The following is a 21300-nucleotide window of genomic DNA, read 5'->3' on the forward strand; positions in this document are numbered from 1 at the left end:
GCCCGAGACCTTCTGGACGGTGCTGCAAGATCCTCAGAAGAAGATGTTATCGATGCACAGCACCAAGAGCACCCACCCGCTGCCACCCGTGCCCAGACCACCAACGTCAGCCCGACCCGAAGCACCGAAAACCAGGCCGGGGTTCTCCATTTTGTGGCCCTGGCCACACTAAAACCCGGGCTTTGATGGCCCCGTATAGCAAGGAGGCCATCAGAGGTGGCAAAAAAGGTGCGTGATCCACATCGGCATCATTCTGGGGGGCTCGGTCCTTGTAGGAAAGCAGTTATGGGGTCAGTGGGGTCTCTGGAAAGAGATCTGTTTTGAGCCAGGGGTTGGCTCAGTCCAGCCCAAACCCTTTGGCTCCTCCATCGCTAGACTCCAGTCCTTCAATTTCTCTTCTGTTGCCACGCAGACAACAGCAGGCGCCATTTTTCAGGGTTTGAAAGGCCTAAAAAAGCTCTTTGGCCATAGAGGAGAGGGTTTCTTTGCAGCTGGGTGCTGCTTTTGAAGCGTTTTTTGGAAGAGCAAGGCTTTTTTTGGGTGGGCCTGTCAGAGTTTAGGGGCAAAACCCTGCTGATGGCCAGGGTCTGGTGATGGGGTAAATATGAGGGAAAAAATGAGGGAAATGGGTGCCCTGAGCTCGGTGTCAGGACCTGAAGTCATCCATGGGATGTGTGTGTGAGGGTAAAGAAGGCTAAAAAAATAAAAAAACTGTAATCTTGTCTCTGTTTTTTTGCAGATATCCATCTTTCTTCCTGACACAATGGCCTCAGGAGGGAGGTGGAGGAAAACACGATGGAGTCACAAAAGGCTGATGAGTTTTCTTGACGAGGCTCGCTCGTTAGGATGGGGGCGAAGGCTGTTTTCCAGCCAGGTCCGAAGTCTCCGAAAGCATCGCAGCATCCCTTGGGAAGCAGGGCCCAAGGCAGCGGTGGGGGCCCTGACACCCACATGCCTGTACCACCACCCTGAGGCTCTGTCCTCAGGCCAGCATGGGGCAGGTTGGCCTCGTTTCGGAGGAGAAATGGGCCGTGTCCCCCCCCGGCAGGGTGAGTTGCCTCATTTTTGGCACTAAAACCCCCAATTTTGGGGGCCTAATGCCTCTTTTTGGGTGCTGAAACCCCCAGTTTTGAGGGCCTAATGTCTCACATGAGAGGCTTGATCCCCCAGTTTTGGGGGCCTAATGCCTCATTTTGGGGGCTAAAATCCCCAGTTTTGGGGGCCTAATGTCTCATTTTCAGGCCAAAATCCCCAGTTTTGGGGGCCTAATGCCTCATTTTGGGGGCTAAAACCCCCAGTTTTGGGGGCCTAATGCCTCATTTTGGGGGCTAAAACCCCCAGTTTTGGGGGCCTAATGCCTCCTTTTGGGGGCTCAGCCCCGTAGTTTTAGGGCCCGGAGGCTCCGTTTGGGATCTTGTCATTTTTCGGATAAAACCTCCCATTTTAGGCTCCAAAGCGTCATTCGTATGGCTGAAAGCTGCATTACTGAGTCCAGAGCCTCCCTTCTAAGCTGCAAACGGCATTTTTCATGTCCGGATCCTCAATTTTAGGGCCCAAAGCCTCATTTTGGGGGTTGAAACCTCCATTCTTAGGCCCAAACATTCATTTAGTGGCCTAAAGACTCACTTTTAGCATTCAAAGCCCCATTTTCAGGCTCCAAACCCTCACTGTCGGTGACGAAAGCCTTGTTTTACAGCTCCCAGCTTCATATTTAGGATCCGGTGCCTAATTCTTGGCTACAAAACCCCATTTGGAGGGACTAAAACCTACATTTCCAGTGTCAAAAGCCTCATTTTTGGGGCCCAAACCCTCTCTTTAGAGGCCAGAGCCGCATTTGAAGAATGAAGCCTTCAATACAGGCCACCAATCGTTATTTTAGGGCCCAACCCTAAGCCAGAGGCGGAGAGTAGGAGGAGGAGCGGGGAAATTTCCTCCCTGTGAGGGAGAAAAGCTGATGACAACGGAAAGAAAGATCCCCCGGCCTCGAGGCCCCACAGCGCTGTCATTTCCCGTGATCAGCGTGTTATCAGCAGCGAGCTCAGAGGCCAGCCTCCCTGAGGAATCCGCCTACAACATCTTCAGGCTGCAGCCACCAGGAGACGAGGCGGAAGAACTGTTAAAAACGAGGCCCGAGACCTTCTGGAGGGTGCTGCAAGAACCTCAGAAGAAGATGTTATCGATGCACAGCATTTGACATGCAAGAAGCAGCCCAGCAGGGTGAAACGGAGAAGGGACGGGATGCAGAGCTCGTGCCTCATGCCCAACATCACCTCCAAAGGTACGGGCACCCCCGGCACCGCGGGAGCGTGGCTGACCCACGTTTGGGGCTTTCTGTGGGGGGGACCCGGCTCTGCGGGGGGTCTCTTTTTGGGGTCGGAGATGCGACGGCTCTTTTCATACTGCGGGTCTTGGGGTGATGGAAGGGTGGTAGCCACGGGAAGCGGTGCGTGACCTGCTTTTCTTTGCCTTGCAGAGCGAATATCTGTCTGGGATGCAGTGTCCGTCTATAGCCAAGAACACCTCCAGCTGCGCCAGGTGGGTTGCCAGCCACGTCCCCCTCGTTCCCCTCTTCAGAAGCGGGAAACTCACCCTAAAAGTCCCTACCCAGGGACCCACTGATCCCAGTCGCTGGAAGCCCCTGGATCCCCTCAGCCTGGCTCCCAAGAGCGGGAAGGGCACAGCAGGACCCAAACCACCGTCCCTGGATGAGGCCACCTCCAGTTGATCCTTAAGCTTCGTCCCTTCTGTTCTCTTCCGCTTGCAGGGTGTCCGAATTCCTGCCCTCGGCTCCTTCGACGTTGTCCCCAGATGGGTCAAGGATGGGAACGAGACTGTGATTTTCCTGATGCCCACGTTCCGCCTGGCCAGGAATCTTGTCATCACCCACAACCTCACGGACGACAAGGAGTACCTGCCAGGTAAGACGTCGGGTTAATCCCTTGCTGCCTGGATGATCCCCTCCCTGGATTTCAGATGCTTCCCAAAAAAAAAGCAAAGCGTCCCCTGCACGGAGCAGGTCCCAAAGCAAAGCCTTTCTGGCTGATGACTGCAAGGAGCAGCACCTGGGAAACACGCGGGGAAGGGCTGCTGGTGACTGACTGCATCCGTCTCGTGTCGTTTTCCAGGCCATAAGGAGCTGGAGCCCCTCAAAGTGGCTGAGGTGGCCGCCAACGCCTGCATGTCCCAGCAGAGAGCGGAGAACTACATGCGAGGCACCACGTCCCTCATCTCTCGCTGCCTGGGGAAGGGGGAGAACATCGCCCTCGTCCTGAAGGACGTGGGGGTGCCCTCGGCCCACCAAGACCTCTTGGGTTGGAGCTCTCGGCCAACCTCTTCCTCTTGGGGTGGCCAACCAAGCCGAGCCCTGGGCTCCTCCACCACCAAGTGCCTTGGCCAGGCAGAGGACATTTGCCATCTCCATGCTCCTCCATTGCAGATCCCCCACCTAATGGACATGGTGGGATCTGATGGGGCAGACGGAGGAATTCAGACAACGTCTGCTTCCCATCGAGGCCTGGACCTCTTTGCTGGGTGAGCCCATTTCCCAGAACGGTCCTTGGGGACAGGGCCTTTATGGCCCTGTGAAAAGGGGTGATTGTGGCGTGCCCTGGGTCACGCTGATGTCTTCTTTTGCCAGGTTTGAAATGGAGATCCTGCATAAAACACCGTCCCAGGAGCATCAGAAGGCCCGGAGCAAGGAGAAGAAGAAAGAAGGGGCTTTGCCTCTTCTCGGCCAAGTTGGGAGAGACAAAGCAGCTGCTGGCTCCTCTCTTCACCCAGCCCAGCAGGGTGAAAGGGAGAAGCCGGGGGAGGCTCCCTGCAGGTGAGGCTGGAGGCTCCGGACGGGGGGGATGAGGCCACCAGGAGCCCCCCCGATTTCAGGGCTGCAGCATCAAGTGCTGCATGGGGGTACAGGATGCGGCCCCAAAACCATCGTGGCTTCTTTGTTCTTTTGTCAGGCTGCCGGTGATCCCGGGGCTGCCTCCTCGCAAGGAGAGAAAATCAGCGCCCAAAGGCAAGGCGGGACGAGCAAAGACAGACGGAGCCTTGAGGCAGAGAGCAGGAGGAGGAGCGGGGAAATTTCCTCCCTGTGAGGGAGAAAAGCTGATGACAACGGAAAGAAAGCTCCCCCGGCCTCGAGGCCCCACAGCGCTGTCATTTCCCGTGATCAGCGTGTTATCAGCAGCGAGCTCAGAGGCCAGCCTCCCTGAGGAATCCGCCTACAAGATCTTCAGGCTGCAGCCACCAGGAGACGAGGCGGAAGAACTGTTAAAAACGAGGCCCGAGACCTTCTGGACGGTGCTGCAAGAACCTCAGAAGAAGATGTTATCGATGCACAGCACCAAGAGCACCCACCCGCTGCCACCCGTGCCCAGACCACCAACGTCAGCCCGACCCGAAGCACCGAAAACCAGGCCGGGGTTCTCCATTTTGTGGCCCTGGCCACACTAAAACCCGGGCTTTGATCGCCCGGAATAGCAAGGAGGCCATCAGAGGTGGCAAAAGAGGTGCGTGATCCACATCGGCATCATTCTGGGGGGCTCGGTCCTTGTAGGAAAGCAGTTATGGGGTCAGTGGGGTCTCTGGAAAGAGATCTGTTTTGAGCCAGGGGTTGGCTCAGTCCAGCCCAAACCCTTTGGCTCCTCCATCGCTAGACTCCAGTCCTTCAATTTCTCTTCTGTTGCCACGCAGACAACAGCAGGCGCCATTTTTCAGGGTTTGAAAGGCCTAAAAAAGCTCTTTGGCCATAGAGGAGAGGGTTTCTTTGCAGCTGGGTGCTGCTTTTGAAGCGTTTTTTGGAAGAGCAAGGCTTTTTTTGGGTGGGCCTGTCAGAGTTTAGGGGCAAAACCCTGCTGATGGCCAGGGTCTGGTGATGGGGTAAATATGAGGGAAAAAATGAGGGAAATGGGTGCCCTGAGCTCGGTGTCAGGACCTGAAGTCATCCATGGGATGTGTGTGTGAGGGTAAAGAAGGCTAAAAAAATAAAAAAACTGTAATCTTGTCTCTGTTTTTTTGCAGATATCCATCTTTCTTCCTGACACAATGGCCTCAGGAGGGAGGTGGAGGAAAACACGATGGAGTCACAAAAGGCTGATGAGTTTTCTTGACGAGGCTCGCTCGTTAGGATGGGGGCGAAGGCTGTTTTCCAGCCAGGTCCGAAGTCTCCGAAAGCATCGCAGCATCCCTTGGGAAGCAGGGCCCAAGGCAGCGGTGGGGGCCCTGACACCCACATGCCTGTACCACCACCCTGAGGCTCTGTCCTCAGGCCAGCATGGGGCAGGTTGGCCTCGTTTCGGAGGAGAAATGGGCCGTGTCCCCCCCCGGCAGGGTGAGTTGCCTCATTTTTGGCACTAAAACCCCCAATTTTGGGGGCCTAATGCCTCTTTTTGGGTGCTGAAACCCCCAGTTTTGAGGGCCTAATGTCTCACATGAGAGGCTTGATCCCCCAGTTTTGGGGGCCTAATGCCTCATTTTGGGGGCTAAAATCCCCAGTTTTGGGGGCCTAATGCCTCATTTTCGGGCAAAATCCCCAGTTTTGGGGGCCTAATGCCTCATTTTTGGGGCTAAAATCCCCAGTTTCAGGGGCCTAATGCCTCATTTTCGGGCCAAAATCCCCAGTTTTGCGGGCCTAATGCCTCATTTTTGGGGCTAAAACCCCCAGTTTTGGGGGCCTAATGCCTCATTTTCGGGGCTAAAACCCCCAGTTTTGGGGGCCTAATGCCTCATTTTTGGGGCTAAAACCCCCAGTTTTGGGGGCCTAATGCCTCCTTTTGGGGGCTCAGCCCCGTAGTTTTAGGGCCCGGAGGCTCCGTTTGGGATCTTGTCATTTTTCGGATAAAACCTCCCATTTTAGGCTCCAAAGCCTCATTCGTATGGCTGAAAGCTGCGTTACTGAGTCCAGAGCCTCCCTTCTAAGCTGCAAACGGCATTTTTCATGTCCGGATCCTCAATTTTAGGGCCCAAAGCCTCATTTTGGGGGTTGAAACCTCCATTCTTAGGCCCAAACATTCATTTAGTGGCCTAAAGACTCACTTTTAGCATTCAAAGCCCCATTTTCAGGCTCCAAACCCTCACTGTCGGTGACGAAAGCCTTGTTTTACAGCTCCCAGCTTCATATTTAGGATCTGGTGCCTAATTCTTGGCTACAAACCCCCATTTGGAGGGACTAAAACCTACATTTCCAGTGTCAAAAGCCTCATTTTTGGGGCCCAAACCCTCTCTTTAGAGGCCAGAGCCGCATTTGAAGAATGAAGCCTTCAATACAGGCCACCAATCGTTATTTTAGGGCCCAACCCTAAGCCAGAGGCGGAGAGTAGGAGGAGGAGCGGGGAAATTTCCTCCCTGTGAGGGAGAAAAGCTGATGACAACGGAAAGAAAGCTCCCCCGGCCTCGAGGCCCCACAGCGCTGTCATTTCCCGTGATCAGCGTGTTATCAGCAGCGAGCTCAGAGGCCAGCCTCCCTGAGGAATCCGCCTACAAGATCTTCAGGCTGCAGCCACCAGGAGACGAGGCGGAAGAACTGTTAAAAACGAGGCCCGAGACCTTCTGGACGGTGCTGCAAGAACCTCAGAAGAAGATGTTATCGATGCACAGCACCAAGAGCACCCACCCGCTGCCACCCGTGCCCAGACCACCAACGTCAGCCCGACCCGAAGCACCGAAAACCAGGCCGGGGTTCTCCATTTTGTGGCCCTGGCCACACTAAAACCCGGGCTTTGATGGCCCCGCATAGCAAGGAGGCCATCAGAGGTGGCAAAAGAGGTGCGTGATCCACATCGGCATCATTCTGGGGGGCTCGGTCCTTGTAGGAAAGCAGTTATGGGCTCAGTGGGGTCTCTGGAAAGAGATCTGTTTTGAGCCAGGGGTTGGCTCAGTCCAGCCCAAACCCTTTGGCTCCTCCATCGCTAGACTCCAGTCCTTCAATTTCTCTTCTGTTGCCACGCAGACAACAGCAGGCGCCATTTTTCAGGGTTTGAAAGGCCTAAAAAAGCTCTTTGGCCATAGAGGAGAGGGTTTCTTTGCAGCTGGGTGCTGCTTTTGAAGCGTTTTTTGGAAGAGCAAGGCTTTTTTTGGGTGGGCCTGTCAGAGTTTAGGGGCAAAACCCTGCTGATGGCCAGGGTCTGGTGATGGGGTAAATATGAGGGAAAAAATGAGGGAAATGGGTGCCCTGAGCTCGGTGTCAGGACCTGAAGTCATCCATGGGATGTGTGTGTGAGGGTAAAGAAGGCTAAAAAAATAAAAAAACTGTAATCTTGTCTCTGTTTTTTTGCAGATATCCATCTTTCTTCCTGACACAATGGCCTCAGGAAGGAGGTGGAGGAAAACACGATGGAGTCACAAAAGGCTGATGAGTTTTCTTGACGAGGCTCGCTCGTTAGGATGGGGGCGAAGGCTGTTTTCCAGCCAGGTCCGAAGTCTCCGAAAGCATCGCAGCATCCCTTGGGAAGCAGGGCCCAAGGCAGCGGTGGGGGCCCTGACACCCACATGCCTGTACCACCACCCTGAGGCTCTGTCCTCAGGCCAGCATGGGGCAGGTTGGCCTCGTTTCTGAGGAGAAATGGGTCGTGTCCCCCCCCGGCAGGGTGAGTTGCCTCATTTTTGGCACTAAAACCCCCAATTTTGGGGGCCTAATGCCTCTTTTTGGGTGCTGAAACCCCCAGTTTTGGGGGCCTAATGTCTCATTTTCGGGCCAAAATCCCCAGTTTTGGGGGCCTAATGCCTCATTTTGGGGGCTAAAACCCCCAGTTTTGGGGGCCTAATGCCTCATTTTGGGGGCTAAAACCCCCAGTTTTGGGGGCCTAATGCCTCCTTTTGGGGGCTCAGCCCCGTAGTTTTAGGGCCCGGAGGCTCCGTTTGGGATCTTGTCATTTTTCGGATAAAACCTCCCATTTTAGGCTCCAAAGCGTCATTCCTATGGCTGAAAGCTGCATTACTGAGTCCAGAGCCTCCCTTCTAAGCTGCAAACGGCATTTTTCATGTCCGGATCCTCAATTTTAGGGCCCAAAGCCTCATTTTGGGGGTTGAAACCTCCATTCTTAGGCCCAAACATTCATTTAGTGGCCTAAAGACTCACTTTTAGCATTCAAAGCCCCATTTTCAGGCTCCAAACCCTCACTGTCGGTGACGAAAGCCTTGTTTTACAGCTCCCAGCTTCATATTTAGGATCCGGTGCCTAATTCTTGGCTACAAAACCCCATTTGGAGGGACTAAAACCTACATTTCCAGTGTCAAAAGCCTCATTTTTGGGGCCCAAACCCTCTCTTTAGAGGCCAGAGCCGCATTTGAAGAATGAAGCCTTCAATACAGGCCACCAATCGTTATTTTAGGGCCCAACCCTAAGCCAGAGGCGGAGAGTAGGAGGAGGAGCGGGGAAATTTCCTCCCTGTGAGGGAGAAAAGCTGATGACAACGGAAAGAAAGATCCCCCGGCCTCGAGGCCCCACAGCGCTGTCATTTCCCGTGATCAGCGTGTTATCAGCAGCGAGCTCAGAGGCCAGCCTCCCTGAGGAATCCGCCTACAAGATCTTCAGGCTGCAGCCACCAGGAGACGAGGCGGAAGAACTGTTAAAAACGAGGCCCGAGACCTTCTGGAGGGTGCTGCAAGAACCTCAGAAGAAGATGTTATCGATGCACAGCATTTGACATGCAAGAAGCAGCCCAGCAGGGTGAAACGGAGAAGGGACGGGATGCAGAGCTCGTGCCTCATGCCCAACATCACCTCCAAAGGTACGGGCACCCCCGGCACCGCGGGAGCGTGGCTGACCCACGTTTGGGGCTTTCTGTGGGGGGGACCCGGCTCTGCGGGGGGTCTCTTTTTGGGGTCGGAGATGCGACGGCTCTTTTCATACTGCGGGTCTTGGGGTGATGGAAGGGTGGTAGCCATGGGAAGCGGTGCGTGACCTGCTTTTCTTTGCCTTGCAGAGCGAATATCTGTCTGGGATGCAGTGTCCGTCTATAGCCAAGAACACCTCCAGCTGCGCCAGGTGGGTTGCCAGCCACGTCCCCCTCGTTCCCCTCTTCAGAAGCGGGAAACTCACCCTAAAAGTCCCTACCCAGGGACCCACTGATCCCAGTCGCTGGAAGCCCCTGGATCCCCTCAGCCTGGCTCCCAAGAGCGGGAAGGGCACAGCAGGACCCAAACCACCGTCCCTGGATGAGGCCACCTCCAGTTGATCCTTAAGCTTCGTCCCTTCTGTTCTCTTCCGCTTGCAGGGTGTCCGAATTCCTGCCCTCGGCTCCTTCGACGTTGTCCCCAGATGGGTCAAGGATGGGAACGAGACTGTGATTTTCCTGATGCCCACGTTCCGCCTGGCCAGGAATCTTGTCATCACCCACAACCTCACGGACGACAAGGAGTACCTGCCAGGTAAGACGTCGGGTTAATCCCTTGCTGCCTGGATGATCCCCTCCCTGGATTTCAGATGCTTCCCAAAAAAAAAGCAAAGCGTCCCCTGCACGGAGCAGGTCCCAAAGCAAAGCCTTTCTGGCTGATGACTGCAAGGAGCAGCACCTGGGAAACACGCGGGGAAGGGCTGCTGGTGACTGACTGCATCCGTCTCGTGTCGTTTTCCAGGCCATAAGGAGCTGGAGCCCCTCAAAGTGGCTGAGGTGGCCGCCAACGCCTGCATGTCCCAGCAGAGAGCGGAGAACTGCATGCGAGGCACCACGTCCCTCATCTCTCGCTGCCTGGGGAAGGGGGAGAACATCGCCCTCGTCCTGAAGGACGTGGGGGTGCCCTCGGCCCACCAAGACCTCTTGGGTTGGAGCTCTCGGCCAACCTCTTCCTCTTGGGGTGGCCAACCAAGCCGAGCCCTGGGCTCCTCCACCACCAAGTGCCTTGGCCAGGCAGAGGACATTTGCCATCTCCATGCTCCTCCATTGCAGATCCCCCACCTAATGGACATGGTGGGATCTGATGGGGCAGACGGAGGAATTCAGACAACGTCTGCTTCCCATCGAGGCCTGGACCTCTTTGCTGGGCGAGCCCATTTCCCAGAACGGTCCTTGGGGACAGGGCCTTTATGGCCCTGTGAAAAGGGGTGATTGTGGCGTGCCCTGGGTCACGCTGATGTCTTCTTTTGCCAGGTTTGAAATGGAGATCCTGCATAAAACACCGTCCCAGGAGCATCAGAAGGCCCGGAGCAAGGAGAAGAAGAAAGAAGGGGCTTTGCCTCTTCTCGGCCAAGTTGGGAGAGACAAAGCAGCTGCTGGCTCCTCTCTTCACCCAGCCCAGCAGGGTGAAAGGGAGAAGCCGGGGGAGGCTCCCTGCAGGTGAGGCTGGAGGCTCTGGACGGGGGGGATGAGGCCACCAGGAGCCCCCCCGATTTCAGGGCTGCAGCATCAAGTGCTGCATGGGGGTACAGGATGCGGCCCCAAAACCATCGTGGCTTCTTTGTTCTTTTGTCAGGCTGCCGGTGATCCCGGGGCTGCCTCCTCGCAAGGAGAGAAAATCAGCGCCCAAAGGCAAGGCGGGACGAGCAAAGACAGACGGAGCCTTGAGGCAGAGAGCAGGAGGAGGAGCGGGGAAATTTCCTCCCTGTGAGGGAGAAAAGCTGATGACAACGGAAAGAAAGCTCCCCCGGCCTCGAGGCCCCACAGCGCTGTCATTTCCCGTGATCAGCGTGTTATCAGCAGCGAGCTCAGAGGCCAGCCTCCCTGAGGAATCCGCCTACAAGATCTTCAGGCTGCAGCCACCAGGAGACGAGGCGGAAGAACTGTTAAAAACGAGGCCCGAGACCTTCTGGAGGGTGCTGCAAGAACCTCAGAAGAAGATGTTATCGATGCACAGCACCAAGAGCACCCACCCGCTGCCACCCGTGCCCAGACCACCAACGTCAGCCCGACCCGAAGCACCGAAAACCAGGCCGGGGTTCTCCATTTTGTGGCCCTGGCCACACTAAAACCCGGGCTTTGATCGCCCGGAATAGCAAGGAGGCCATCAGAGGTGGCAAAAGAGGTGCGTGATCCACATCGGCATCATTCTGGGGGGCTCGGTCCTTGTAGGAAAGCAGTTATGGGGTCAGTGGGGTCTCTGGAAAGAGATCTGTTTTGAGCCAGGGGTTGGCTCAGTCCAGCCCAAACCCTTTGGCTCCTCCATCGCTAGACTCCAGTCCTTCAATTTCTCTTCTGTTGCCACGCAGACAACAGCAGGCGCCATTTTTCAGGGTTTGAAAGGCCTAAAAAAGCTCTTTGGCCATAGAGGAGAGGGTTTCTTTGCAGCTGGGTGCTGCTTTTGAAGCGTTTTTTGGAAGAGCAAGGCTTTTTTTGGGTGGGCCTGTCAGAGTTTAGGGGCAAAACCCTGCTGATGGCCAGGGTCTGGTGATGGGGTAAATATGAGGGAAAAAATGAGGGAAATGGGTGCCCTGAGCTCGGTGTCAGGACCTGAAGTCATCCATGGGATGTGTGTGTGAGGGTAAAGAAGGCTAAAAAAATAAAAAAACTGTAATCTTGTCTCTGTTTTTTTGCAGATATCCATCTTTCTTCCTGACACAATGGCCTCAGGAGGGAGGTGGAGGAAAACACGATGGAGTCACAAAAGGCTGATGAGTTTTCTTGACGAGGCTCGCTCGTTAGGATGGGGGCGAAGGCTGTTTTCCAGCCAGGTCCGAAGTCTCCGAAAGCATCGCAGCATCCCTTGGGAAGCAGGGCCCAAGGCAGCGGTGGGGGCCCTGACACCCACATGCCTGTACCACCACCCTGAGGCTCTGTCCTCAGGCCAGCATGGGGCAGGTTGGCCTCGTTTCGGAGGAGAAATGGGCCGTGTCCCCCCCCGGCAGGGTGAGTTGCCTCATTTTTGGCACTAAAACCCCCAATTTTGGGGGCCTAATGCCTCTTTTTGGGTGCTGAAACCCCCAGTTTTGAGGGCCTAATGTCTCACATGAGAGGCTTGATCCCCCACTTTTGGGGGCCTAATGCCTCATTTTGGGGGCTAAAATCCCCAGTTTTGGGGGCCTAATGCCTCATTTTGGGGGCTAAAATCCCCAGTTTTGGGGGCCTAATGCCTCATTTTTGGGGCTAAAATCCCCAGTTTCAGGGGCCTAATGCCTCATTTTCGGGCCAAAATCCCCAGTTTTGCGGGCCTAATGCCTCATTTTTGGGGCTAAAACCCCCAGTTTTGGGGGCCTAATGCCTCATTTTCGGGGCTAAAACCCCCAGTTTTGGGGGCCTAATGCCTCATTTTTGGGGCTAAAACCCCCAGTTTTGGGGGCCTAATGCCTCCTTTTGGGGGCTCAGCCCCGTAGTTTTAGGGCCCGGAGGCTCCGTTTGGGATCTTGTCATTTTTCGGATAAAACCTCCCATTTTAGGCTCCAAAGCCTCATTCGTATGGCTGAAAGCTGCATTACTGAGTCCAGAGCCTCCCTTCTAAGCTGCAAACGGCATTTTTCATGTCCGGATCCTCAATTTTAGGGCCCAAAGCCTCATTTTGGGGGTTGAAACCTCCATTCTTAGGCCCAAACATTCATTTAGTGGCCTAAAGACTCACTTTTAGCATTCAAAGCCCCATTTTCAGGCTCCAAACCCTCACTGTCGGTGACGAAAGCCTTGTTTTACAGCTCCCAGCTTCATATTTAGGATCCGGTGCCTAATTCTTGGCTACAAACCCCCATTTGGAGGGACTAAAACCTACATTTCCAGTGTCAAAAGCCTCATTTTTGGGGCCCAAACCCTCTCTTTAGAGGCCAGAGCCGCATTTGAAGAATGAAGCCTTCAATACAGGCCACCAATCGTTATTTTAGGGCCCAACCCTAAGCCAGAGGCGGAGAGTAGGAGGAGGAGCGGGGAAATTTCCTCCCTGTGAGGGAGAAAAGCTGATGACAACGGAAAGAAAGCTCCCCCGGCCTCGAGGCCCCACAGCGCTGTCATTTCCCGTGATCAGCGTGTTATCAGCAGCGAGCTCAGAGGCCAGCCTCCCTGAGGAATCCGCCTACAAGATCTTCAGGCTGCAGCCACCAGGAGACGAGGCGGAAGAACTGTTAAAAACGAGGCCCGAGACCTTCTGGACGGTGCTGCAAGAACCTCAGAAGAAGATGTTATCGATGCACAGCACCAAGAGCACCCACCCGCTGCCACCCGTGCCCAGACCACCAACGTCAGCCCGACCCGAAGCACCGAAAACCAGGCCGGGGTTCTCCATTTTGTGGCTCTGGCCACACTAAAACCCGGGCTTTGATCGCCCCGCATAGCAAGGAGGCCATCAGAGGTGGCAAAAGAGGTGCGTGATCCACATCGGCATCATTCTCGGGGGCTCGGTCCTTGTAGGAAAGCAGTTATGGGGTCAGTGGGGTCTCTGGAAAGAGATCTGTTTTGAGCCAGGGGTTGGCTCAGTCCAGCCCAAACCCTTTGGCTCCTCCATCGCTAGACTCCAGTCCTTCAATTTCTCTTCTGTTGCCACGCAGACAACAGCAGGCGCCATTTTTCAGGGTTTGAAAGGCCTAAAAAAGCTCTTTGGCCATAGAGGAGAGGGTTTCTTTGCAGCTGGGTGCTGCTTTTGAAGCGTTTTTTGGAAGAGCAAGGCTTTTTTTGGGTGGGCCTGTCAGAGTTTAGGGGCAAAACCCTGCTGATGGCCAGGGTCTGGTGATGGGGTAAATATGAGGGAAAAAATGAGGGAAATGGGTGCCCTGAGCTTGGTGTCAGGACCTGAAGTCATCCATGGGATGTGTGTGTGAGGGTAAAGAAGGCTAAAAAAATAAAAAAACTGTAATCTTGTCTCTGTTTTTTTGCAGATATCCATCTTTCTTCCTGACACAATGGCCTCAGGAAGGAGGTGGAGGAAAACACGATGGAGTCACAAAAGGCTGATGAGTTTTCTTGACGAGGCTCGCTCGTTAGGATGGGGGCGAAGGCTGTTTTCCAGCCAGGTCCGAAGTCTCCGAAAGCATCGCAGCATCCCTTGGGAAGCAGGGCCCAAGGCAGCGGTGGGGGCCCTGACACCCACATGCCTGTACCACCACCCTGAGGCTCTGTCCTCAGGCCAGCATGGGGCAGGTTGGCCTCGTTTCTGAGGAGAAATGGGCTGTGTCCCCCCCCGGCAGGGTGAGTTGCCTCATTTTTGGCACTAAAACCCCCAATTTTGGGGGCCTAATGCCTCTTTTTGGGTGCTGAAACCCCCAGTTTTGGGGGCCTAATGCCTCATTTTGGGGTCTAAAATCCCCAGTTTTGGGGGCCTAATGCCTCATTTTCGCCAAAATCTCCAGTTTTGCGGGCCTAATGCCTCATTTTTGGAGCTAAAACCCCCAGTTTTGGGGGCCTAATGCCCATTTTGGGGGCTAAAATCCCCAGTTTTGGGGGCCTAATGCCTCATTTTGGGGGCTAAAACCCCCAGTTTTGGGGGCCTAATGTCTCATTTTGGGGGCCAAAATCCCCAGTTTTGGGGGCCTAATGCCTCATTTCCGGGCCAAAATCCCCAGTTTTGGGGGCCTAATGCCTCATTTTTGGGGCTAAAACCCCCAGTTTTGGGGGCCTAATGCCTCATTTTTGGGGCTAAAACCCCCAGTTTTGGGGGCCTAATGCCTCCTTTTGGGGGCTCAGCCCCGTAGTTTTAGGGCCTGGAGGCTCCGTTTGGGATCTTGTCATTTTTAGGATAAAACCTCCCATTTTAGGCTCCAAAGCCTCATTCGTATGGCTGAAAGCTGCGTTACTGAGTCCAGAGCCTCCCTTTTAAGCTGCAAACGGCATTTTTCATGTCCGGATCCTCAATTTTAGGGCCCAAAGCCTCATTTTGGGGGTTGAAACCTCCATTCTTAGGCCCAAACATTCATTTAGTGGCCTAAAGACTCACTTTTAGCATTCAAAGCCCCATTTTCAGGCTCCAAACCCTCACTGTCGGTGACGAAAGCCTTGTTTTACAGCTCCCAGCTTCATATTTAGGATCCGGTGCCTAATTCTTGGCTACAAAACCCCATTTGGAGGGACTAAAACCTACATTTCCAGTGTCAAAAGCCTCATTTTTGGGGCCCAAACCCTCTCTTTAGAGGCCAGAGCCGCATTTGAAGAATGAAGCCTTCAATACAGGCCACCAATCGTTATTTTAGGGCCCAACCCTAAGCCAGAGGCGGAGAGTAGGAGGAGGAGCGGGGAAATTTCCTCCCTGTGAGGGAGAAAAGCTGATGACAACGGAAAGAAAGCTCCCCCGGCCTCGAGGCCCCACAGCGCTGTCATTTCCCGTGATCAGCGTGTTATCAGCAGCGAGCTCAGAGGCCAGCCTCCCTGAGGAATCCGCCTACAAGATCTTCAGGCTGCAGCCACCAGGAGACGAGGCGGAAGAACTGTTAAAAACGAGGCCCGAGACCTTCTGGAGGGTGCTGCAAGAACCTCAGAAGAAGATGTTATCGATGCACAGCACCAAGAGCACCCACCCGCTGCCACCCGTGCCCAGACCACCAACGTCAGCCCGACCCGAAGCACCGAAAACCAGGCCGGGGTTCTCCATTTTGTGGCTCTGGCCACACTAAAACCCGGGCTTTGATCGCCCCGCATAGCAAGGAGGTCATCAGAGGTGGCAAAAGAGGTGCGTGATCCACATCGGCATCATTCTGGGGGGCTCGGTCCTTGTAGGAAAGCAGTTATGGGGTCAGTGGGGTCTCTGGAAAGAGATCTGTTTTGAGCCAGGGGTTGGCTCAGTCCAGCCCAAACCCTTTGGCTCCTCCATCGCTAGACTCCAGTCCTTCAATTTCTCTTCTGTTGCCACGCAGACAACAGCAGGCGCCATTTTTCAGGGTTTGAAAGGCCTAAAAAAGCTCTTTGGCCATAGAGGAGAGGGTTTCTTTGCAGCTGGGTGCTGCTTTTGAAGCGTTTTTTGGAAGAGCAAGGCTTTTTTTGGGTGGGCCTGTCAGAGTTTAGGGGCAAAACCCTGCTGATGGCCAGGGTCTGGTGATGGGGTAAATATGAGGGAAAAAATGAGGGAAATGGGTGCCCTGAGCTCGGTGTCAGGACCTGAAGTCATCCATGGGATGTGTGTGTGAGGGTAAAGAAGGCTAAAAAAATAAAAAAACTGTAATCTTGTCTCTGTTTTTTTGCAGATATCCATCTTTCTTCCTGACACAATGGCCTCAGGAGGGAGGTGGAGGAAAACACGATGGAGTCACAAAAGGCTGATGAGTTTTCTTGACGAGGCTCGCTCGTTAGGATGGGGGCGAAGGCTGTTTTCCAGCCAGGTCCGAAGTCTCCGAAAGCATCGCAGCATCCCTTGGGAAGCAGGGCCCAAGGCAGCGGTGGGGGCCCTGACACCCACATGCCTGTACCACCACCCTGAGGCTCTGTCCTCAGGCCAGCATGGGGCAGGTTGGCCTCGTTTCTGAGGAGAAATGGGTCGTGTCCCCCCCCGGCAGGGTGAGTTGCCTCATTTTTGGCGCTAAAACCCCCAATTTTGGGGGCCTAATGCCTCTTTTTGGGTGCTGAAACCCCCAGTTTTGAGGGCCTAATGTCTCACATGAGAGGCTTGATCCCCCACTTTTGGGGGCCTAATGCCTCATTTTGGGGGCTAAAATCCCCAGTTTTGGGGGCCTAATGCCTCATTTTGGGGGCTAAAATCCCCAGTTTTGGGGGCCTAATGCCTCTTTTTGGGTGCTGAAACCCCCAGTTTTGGGGGCCTAATGCCTCATTTTTGAGGCTAAAACCCCCAGTTTTGGGGGCCTAATGCCCATTTCGGGGGCTAAAACCCCCCAGCTTTGGGGGTCTAATGCCTCAATTTCGGGCCCAAATCCCCAGTTTTGGGGGCCTAATGCCTCATTTTCGGGCCAAAATCCCCAGTTTTGGGGGCCTAATGCCTCATTTTGGGGGCTAAAACTCCCAGTTTTGGGGGCCTAATGCCCATTTTGGGGGCTAAAACCCCCAGTTTTGGGGGCCTAATGCCTCCTTTTGGGTGCTAAAACCCCCAGTTTTGGGGGCCTAATGCCTCATTTTGGGGCCCAAACCCCCAGTTTTGGGGGCCTAATGCCTCATTTTTGAGGCTAAAACCCCCAGTTTTGGGGGCCTAATGCCTCTTTTTCGGTGCTCAAACCCCCAGTTTTGAGGGCCTAATGTCTCACATGAGAGGCTTGATCCCCCAGTTTTGGGGGCCTAATGCCTCATTTTGGGGGCTAAAATCCCCAGTTTTGGGGGCCTAATGCCTCATTTTCGGGCAAAATCCCCAGTTTTGGGGGCCTAATGCCTCATTTTTGGGGCTAAAATCCCCAGTTTCAGGGGCCTAATGCCTCATTTTCGGGCCAAAATCCCCAGTTTTGCGGGCCTAATGCCTCATTTTTGGGGCTAAAACCCCCAGTTTTGGGGGCCTAATGCCTCATTTTCGGGGCTAAAACCCCCAGTTTTGGGGGCCTAATGCCTCATTTTTGGGGCTAAAACCCCCAGTTTTGGGGGCCTAATGCCTCCTTTTGGGGGCTCAGCCCCGTAGTTTTAGGGCCCGGAGGCTCCGTTTGGGATCTTGTCATTTTTAGGATAAAACCTCCCATTTTAGGCTCCAAAGCGTCATTCGTATGGCTGAAAGCTGCATTACTGAGTCCAGAGCCTCCCTTCTAAGCTGCAAACGGCATTTTTCATGTCCGGATCCTCAATTTTAGGGCCCAAAGCCTCATTCTGGGGGTTGAAACCTCCATTCTTAGGCCCAAACATTCATTTAGTGGCCTAAAGACTCACTTTTAGCATTCAAAGCCCCATTTTCAGGCTCCAAACCCTCACTGTCGGTGACGAAAGCCTTGTTTTACAGCTCCCAGCTTCATATTTAGGATCCGGTGCCTAATTCTTGGCTACAAAACCCCATTTGGAGGGACTAAAACCTACATTTCCAGTGTCAAAAGCCTCATTTTTGGGGCCCAAACCCTCTCTTTAGAGGCCAGAGCCGCATTTGAAGAATGAAGCCTTCAATACAGGCCACCAATCGTTATTTTAGGGCCCAACCCTAAGCCAGAGGCGGAGAGTAGGAGGAGGAGCGGGGAAATTTCCTCCCTGTGAGGGAGAAAAGCTGATGACAAGGGAAAGAAAGCTCCCCCGGCCTCGAGGCCCCACAGCGCTGTCGTTTCCCGTGATCAGCGTGTTATCAGCAGCGAGCTCAGAGGCCAGCCTCCCTGAGGAATCCGCCTACAACATCTTCAGGCTGCAGCCACCAGGAGACGAGGCGGAAGAACTGTTAAAAACGAGGCCCGAGACCTTCTGGACGGTGCTGCAAGAACCTCAGAAGAAGATGTTATCGATGCACAGCATTTGACATGCAAGAAGCAGCCCAGCAGGGTGAAACGGAGAAGGGACGGGATGCAGAGCTCGTGCCTCATGCCCAACATCACCTCCAAAGGTACGGGCACCCCCGGCACCGCGGGAGCGTGGCTGACCCACGTTTGGGGCTTTCTGTGGGGGGGACCCGGCTCTGCGGGGGGTCTCTTTTTGGGGTCGGAGATGCGACGGCTCTTTTCATACTGCGGGTCTTGGGGTGATGGAAGGGTGGTAGCCACGGGAAGCGGTGCGTGACCTGCTTTTCTTTGCCTTGCAGGGCGAATATCTGTCTGGGATGCAGTGTCCGTCTATAGCCAAGAACACCTCCAGCTGCGCCAGGTGGGTTGGCAGCCAAGTCCCCATCGTTCCCCTCTTCAGAAGCGGGAAACTCACCGCAAAAGTCCCTACCCAGGGACCCACTGATCCCAGTCGCTGGAAGCCCCTGGATCCCCTCAGCCTGGCTCCCAAGAGCGGGAAGGGCACAGCAGGACCCAAAGCACCGTCCCTGGATGGGACCACCTGCAGCTGATCCTTAAGCTTCGTCCCTTCTGTTCTCTTCCGCTTGCAGGGTGTCCGAATTCCTGCCCTCGGCTCCTTCGACGTTGTCCCCAGACGGGTCAAGGACGGGCATGAGAGTGTGATTTTCCTGATGGCCACATTCCGCCTGGCCAGGAACCTCGTCGTCACCCACAACCTCGCAGACGACAAGGATTACCTGCCAGGTAAGAGGGTGCGTGAATCCCTTGCCGCACGGGTGATCCCCTCCCTGGATCTCAGATGCTTCTCAGAAGCAAAGCGTCCCCTGCACGGAGCAGGTCCCAAAGCAAAGCCTTTCTGGCTGATGACTGCAAGGAGCAGCACCTGGGAAACACGCGGGGAAGGGCTGCTGGTGACTGACTCCATCCGTCTCGTGTCATTTTCCAGGCCATAAGGAGCTGGAGCCCCTCAAAGTGGCTGAGGTGGCCGCCAACGCCTGCATGTCCCAGCAGAGAGCGGAGAACTGCATGCGAGGCACCACGTCCCTCATCTCTCGCTGCCTGGGGAAGGGGGAGAACATCGCCCTCGTCCTGAAGGACGTGGGGGTGCCCTCGGCCCACCAAGACCTCTTGGGTTGGAGCTCTCGGCCAACCTCTTCCTCTTGGGGTGGCCAACCAAGCCGAGCCCTGGGCTCCTCCACCACCAAGTGCCTTGGCCAGGCAGAGGACATTTGCCATCTCCATGCTCCTCCATTGCAGATCCCCCACCTAATGGACATGGTGGGATCTGATGGGGCAGACGGAGGAATTCAGACAACGTCTGCTTCCCATCGAGGCCTGGACCTCTTTGCTGGGCGAGCCCATTTCCCAGAACGGTCCTTGGGGACAGGGCCTTTATGGCCCTGTGAAAAGGGGTGATTGTGGCGTGCCCTGGGTCACGCTGATGTCTTCTTTTGCCAGGTTTGAAATGGAGATCCTGCATAAAACACCGTCCCAGGAGCATCAGAAGGCCCGGAGCAAGGAGAAGAAGAAAGAAGGGGCTTTGCCTCTTCTCGGCCAAGTTGGGAGAGACAAAGCAGCTGCTGGCTCCTCTCTTCACCCAGCCCAGCAGGGTGAAAGGGAGAAGCCGGGGGAGGCTCCCTGCAGGTGAGGCTGGAGGCTCCGGACGGGGGGGATGAGGCCACCAGGAGCCCCCCCGATTTCAGGGCTGCAGCATCAAGTGCTGCATGGGGGTACAGGATGCGGCCCCAAAACCATCGTGGCTTCTTTGTTCTTTTGTCAGGCTGCCGGTGATCCCGGGGCTGCCTCCTCGCAAGGAGAGAAAATCAGCGCCCAAAGGCAAGGCGGGACGAGCAAAGACAGACGGAGCCTTGAGGCAGAGAGCAGGAGGAGGAGCGGGGAAATTTCCTCCCTGTGAGGGAGAAAAGCTGACAATGGAAAGAAAGCTCCCCCGGCCTCGAGGCCCCACAGCGCTGTCATTTCCCGTGATCAGCGTGTTATCAGCAGCGAGCTCAGAGGCCAGCCTCCCTGAGGAATCCGCCTACAACATCTTCAGGCTGCAGCCACCAGGAGACGAGGTGGAAGAACTGTTAAAAACGAGGCCCGAGACCTTCTGGAGGGTGCTGCAAGAACCTCAGAAGAAGATGTTATCGATGCACAGCACCAAGAGCACCCACCCGCTGCCACCCGTGCCCAGACCACCAACGTCAGCCCGACCCGAAGCACCGAAAACCAGGCTGGGGTTCTCCATTTTGTGGCCCTGGCCACACTAAAACCCGGGCTTTGATCGCCCCGCATAGCAAGGAGGTCATCAGAGGTGGCAAAAGAGGTGCGTGATCCACATCGGCATCATTCTCGGGGGCTCGGTCCTTGTAGGAAAGCAGTTATGGGGTCAGTGGGGTCTCTGGAAAGAGATCTGTTTTGAGCCAGGGGTTGGCTCAGTCCAGCCCAAACCCTTTGGCTCCTCCATCGCTAGACTCCAGTCCTTCAATTTCTCTTCTGTTGCCACGCAGACAACAGCAGGCGCCATTTTTCAGGGTTTGAAAGGCCTAAAAAAGCTCTTTGGCCATAGAGGAGAGGGTTTCTTTGCAGCTGGGTGCTGCTTTTGAAGCGTTTTTTGGAAGAGCAAGGCTTTTTTTGGGTGGGCCTGTCAGAGTTTAGGGGCAAAACCCTGCTGATGGCCAGGGTCTGGTGATGGGGTAAATATGAGGGAAAAAATGAGGGAAATGGGTGCCCTGAGCTCGGTGTCAGGACCTGAAGTCATCCATGGGATGTGTGTGTGAGGGTAAAGAAGGCTAAAAAAATAAAAAAACTGTAATCTTGTCTCTGTTTTTTTGCAGATATCCATCTTTCTTCCTGACACAATGGCCTCAGGAAGGAGGTGGAGGAAAACACGATGGAGTCACAAAAGGCTGATGAGTTTTCTTGACGAGGCTCGCTCGTTAGGATGGGGGCGAAGGCTGTTTTCCAGCCAGGTCCGAAGTCTCCGAAAGCATCGCAGCATCCCTTGGGAAGCAGGGCCCAAGGCAGCGGTGGGGGCCCTGACACCCACATGCCTGTACCACCACCCTGAGGCTCTGTCCTCAGGCCAGCATGGGGCAGGTTGGCCTCGTTTCTGAGGAGAA

At 54.9% G+C, this 21300-nt stretch overlaps 2 protein-coding genes across 2 annotated transcripts; both read left to right on the plus strand.

Annotated features, from left to right (window-relative positions):
* Positions 1–3178: 3178 nt before the first annotated feature.
* Positions 3179–10266, plus strand: LOC308186810 (uncharacterized protein; the record flags this gene model as incomplete). The annotated part of the gene is made up of 5 exons (XM_080608981.1): positions 3179–3531; positions 3638–3737; positions 8922–8983; positions 9182–9366; positions 9574–10266. 5 exons carry the CDS (start codon positions 3179–3181, stop codon positions 10041–10043), a joined length of 1170 nt encoding a protein of 389 aa, XP_080465107.1. The 3' UTR covers positions 10044–10266.
* Positions 10267–18734: 8468 nt separating this feature from the next.
* On the plus strand, positions 18735–19770 carry LOC308186821 (uncharacterized protein). The gene is made up of 2 exons (XM_080608992.1): positions 18735–18922; positions 19125–19770. Exons 1-2 carry the CDS (start codon positions 18850–18852, stop codon positions 19592–19594), a joined length of 543 nt encoding a protein of 180 aa, XP_080465118.1. The 5' UTR covers positions 18735–18849; the 3' UTR covers positions 19595–19770.
* The last annotated feature ends 1530 nt before the right edge of the window (positions 19771–21300 follow it).

The sequence above is a fragment of the Anser brachyrhynchus genome (genome assembly GCF_964034855.1).
Source record: "Anser brachyrhynchus genome assembly, contig: SCAFFOLD_261, whole genome shotgun sequence".
In the NCBI taxonomy this organism is placed as follows: Eukaryota; Metazoa; Chordata; class Aves; order Anseriformes; family Anatidae; genus Anser; species Anser brachyrhynchus.

What these genes read in the sequence shown, in the direction of transcription:
- LOC308186821 (XM_080608992.1), top strand. Translation starts at nt 18,850, where the DNA reads ATGGCCACATTCCGCCTGGCCAGGAACCTCGTCGTCACCCACAACCTC. An exon ending in CGACAAGGATTACCTGCCAG is followed by an intron (nt 18,923 to 19,124) that starts GTAAGAGGGTGC and finishes GTCATTTTCCAG; the next exon opens with GCCATAAGGAGCTGGAGCCC.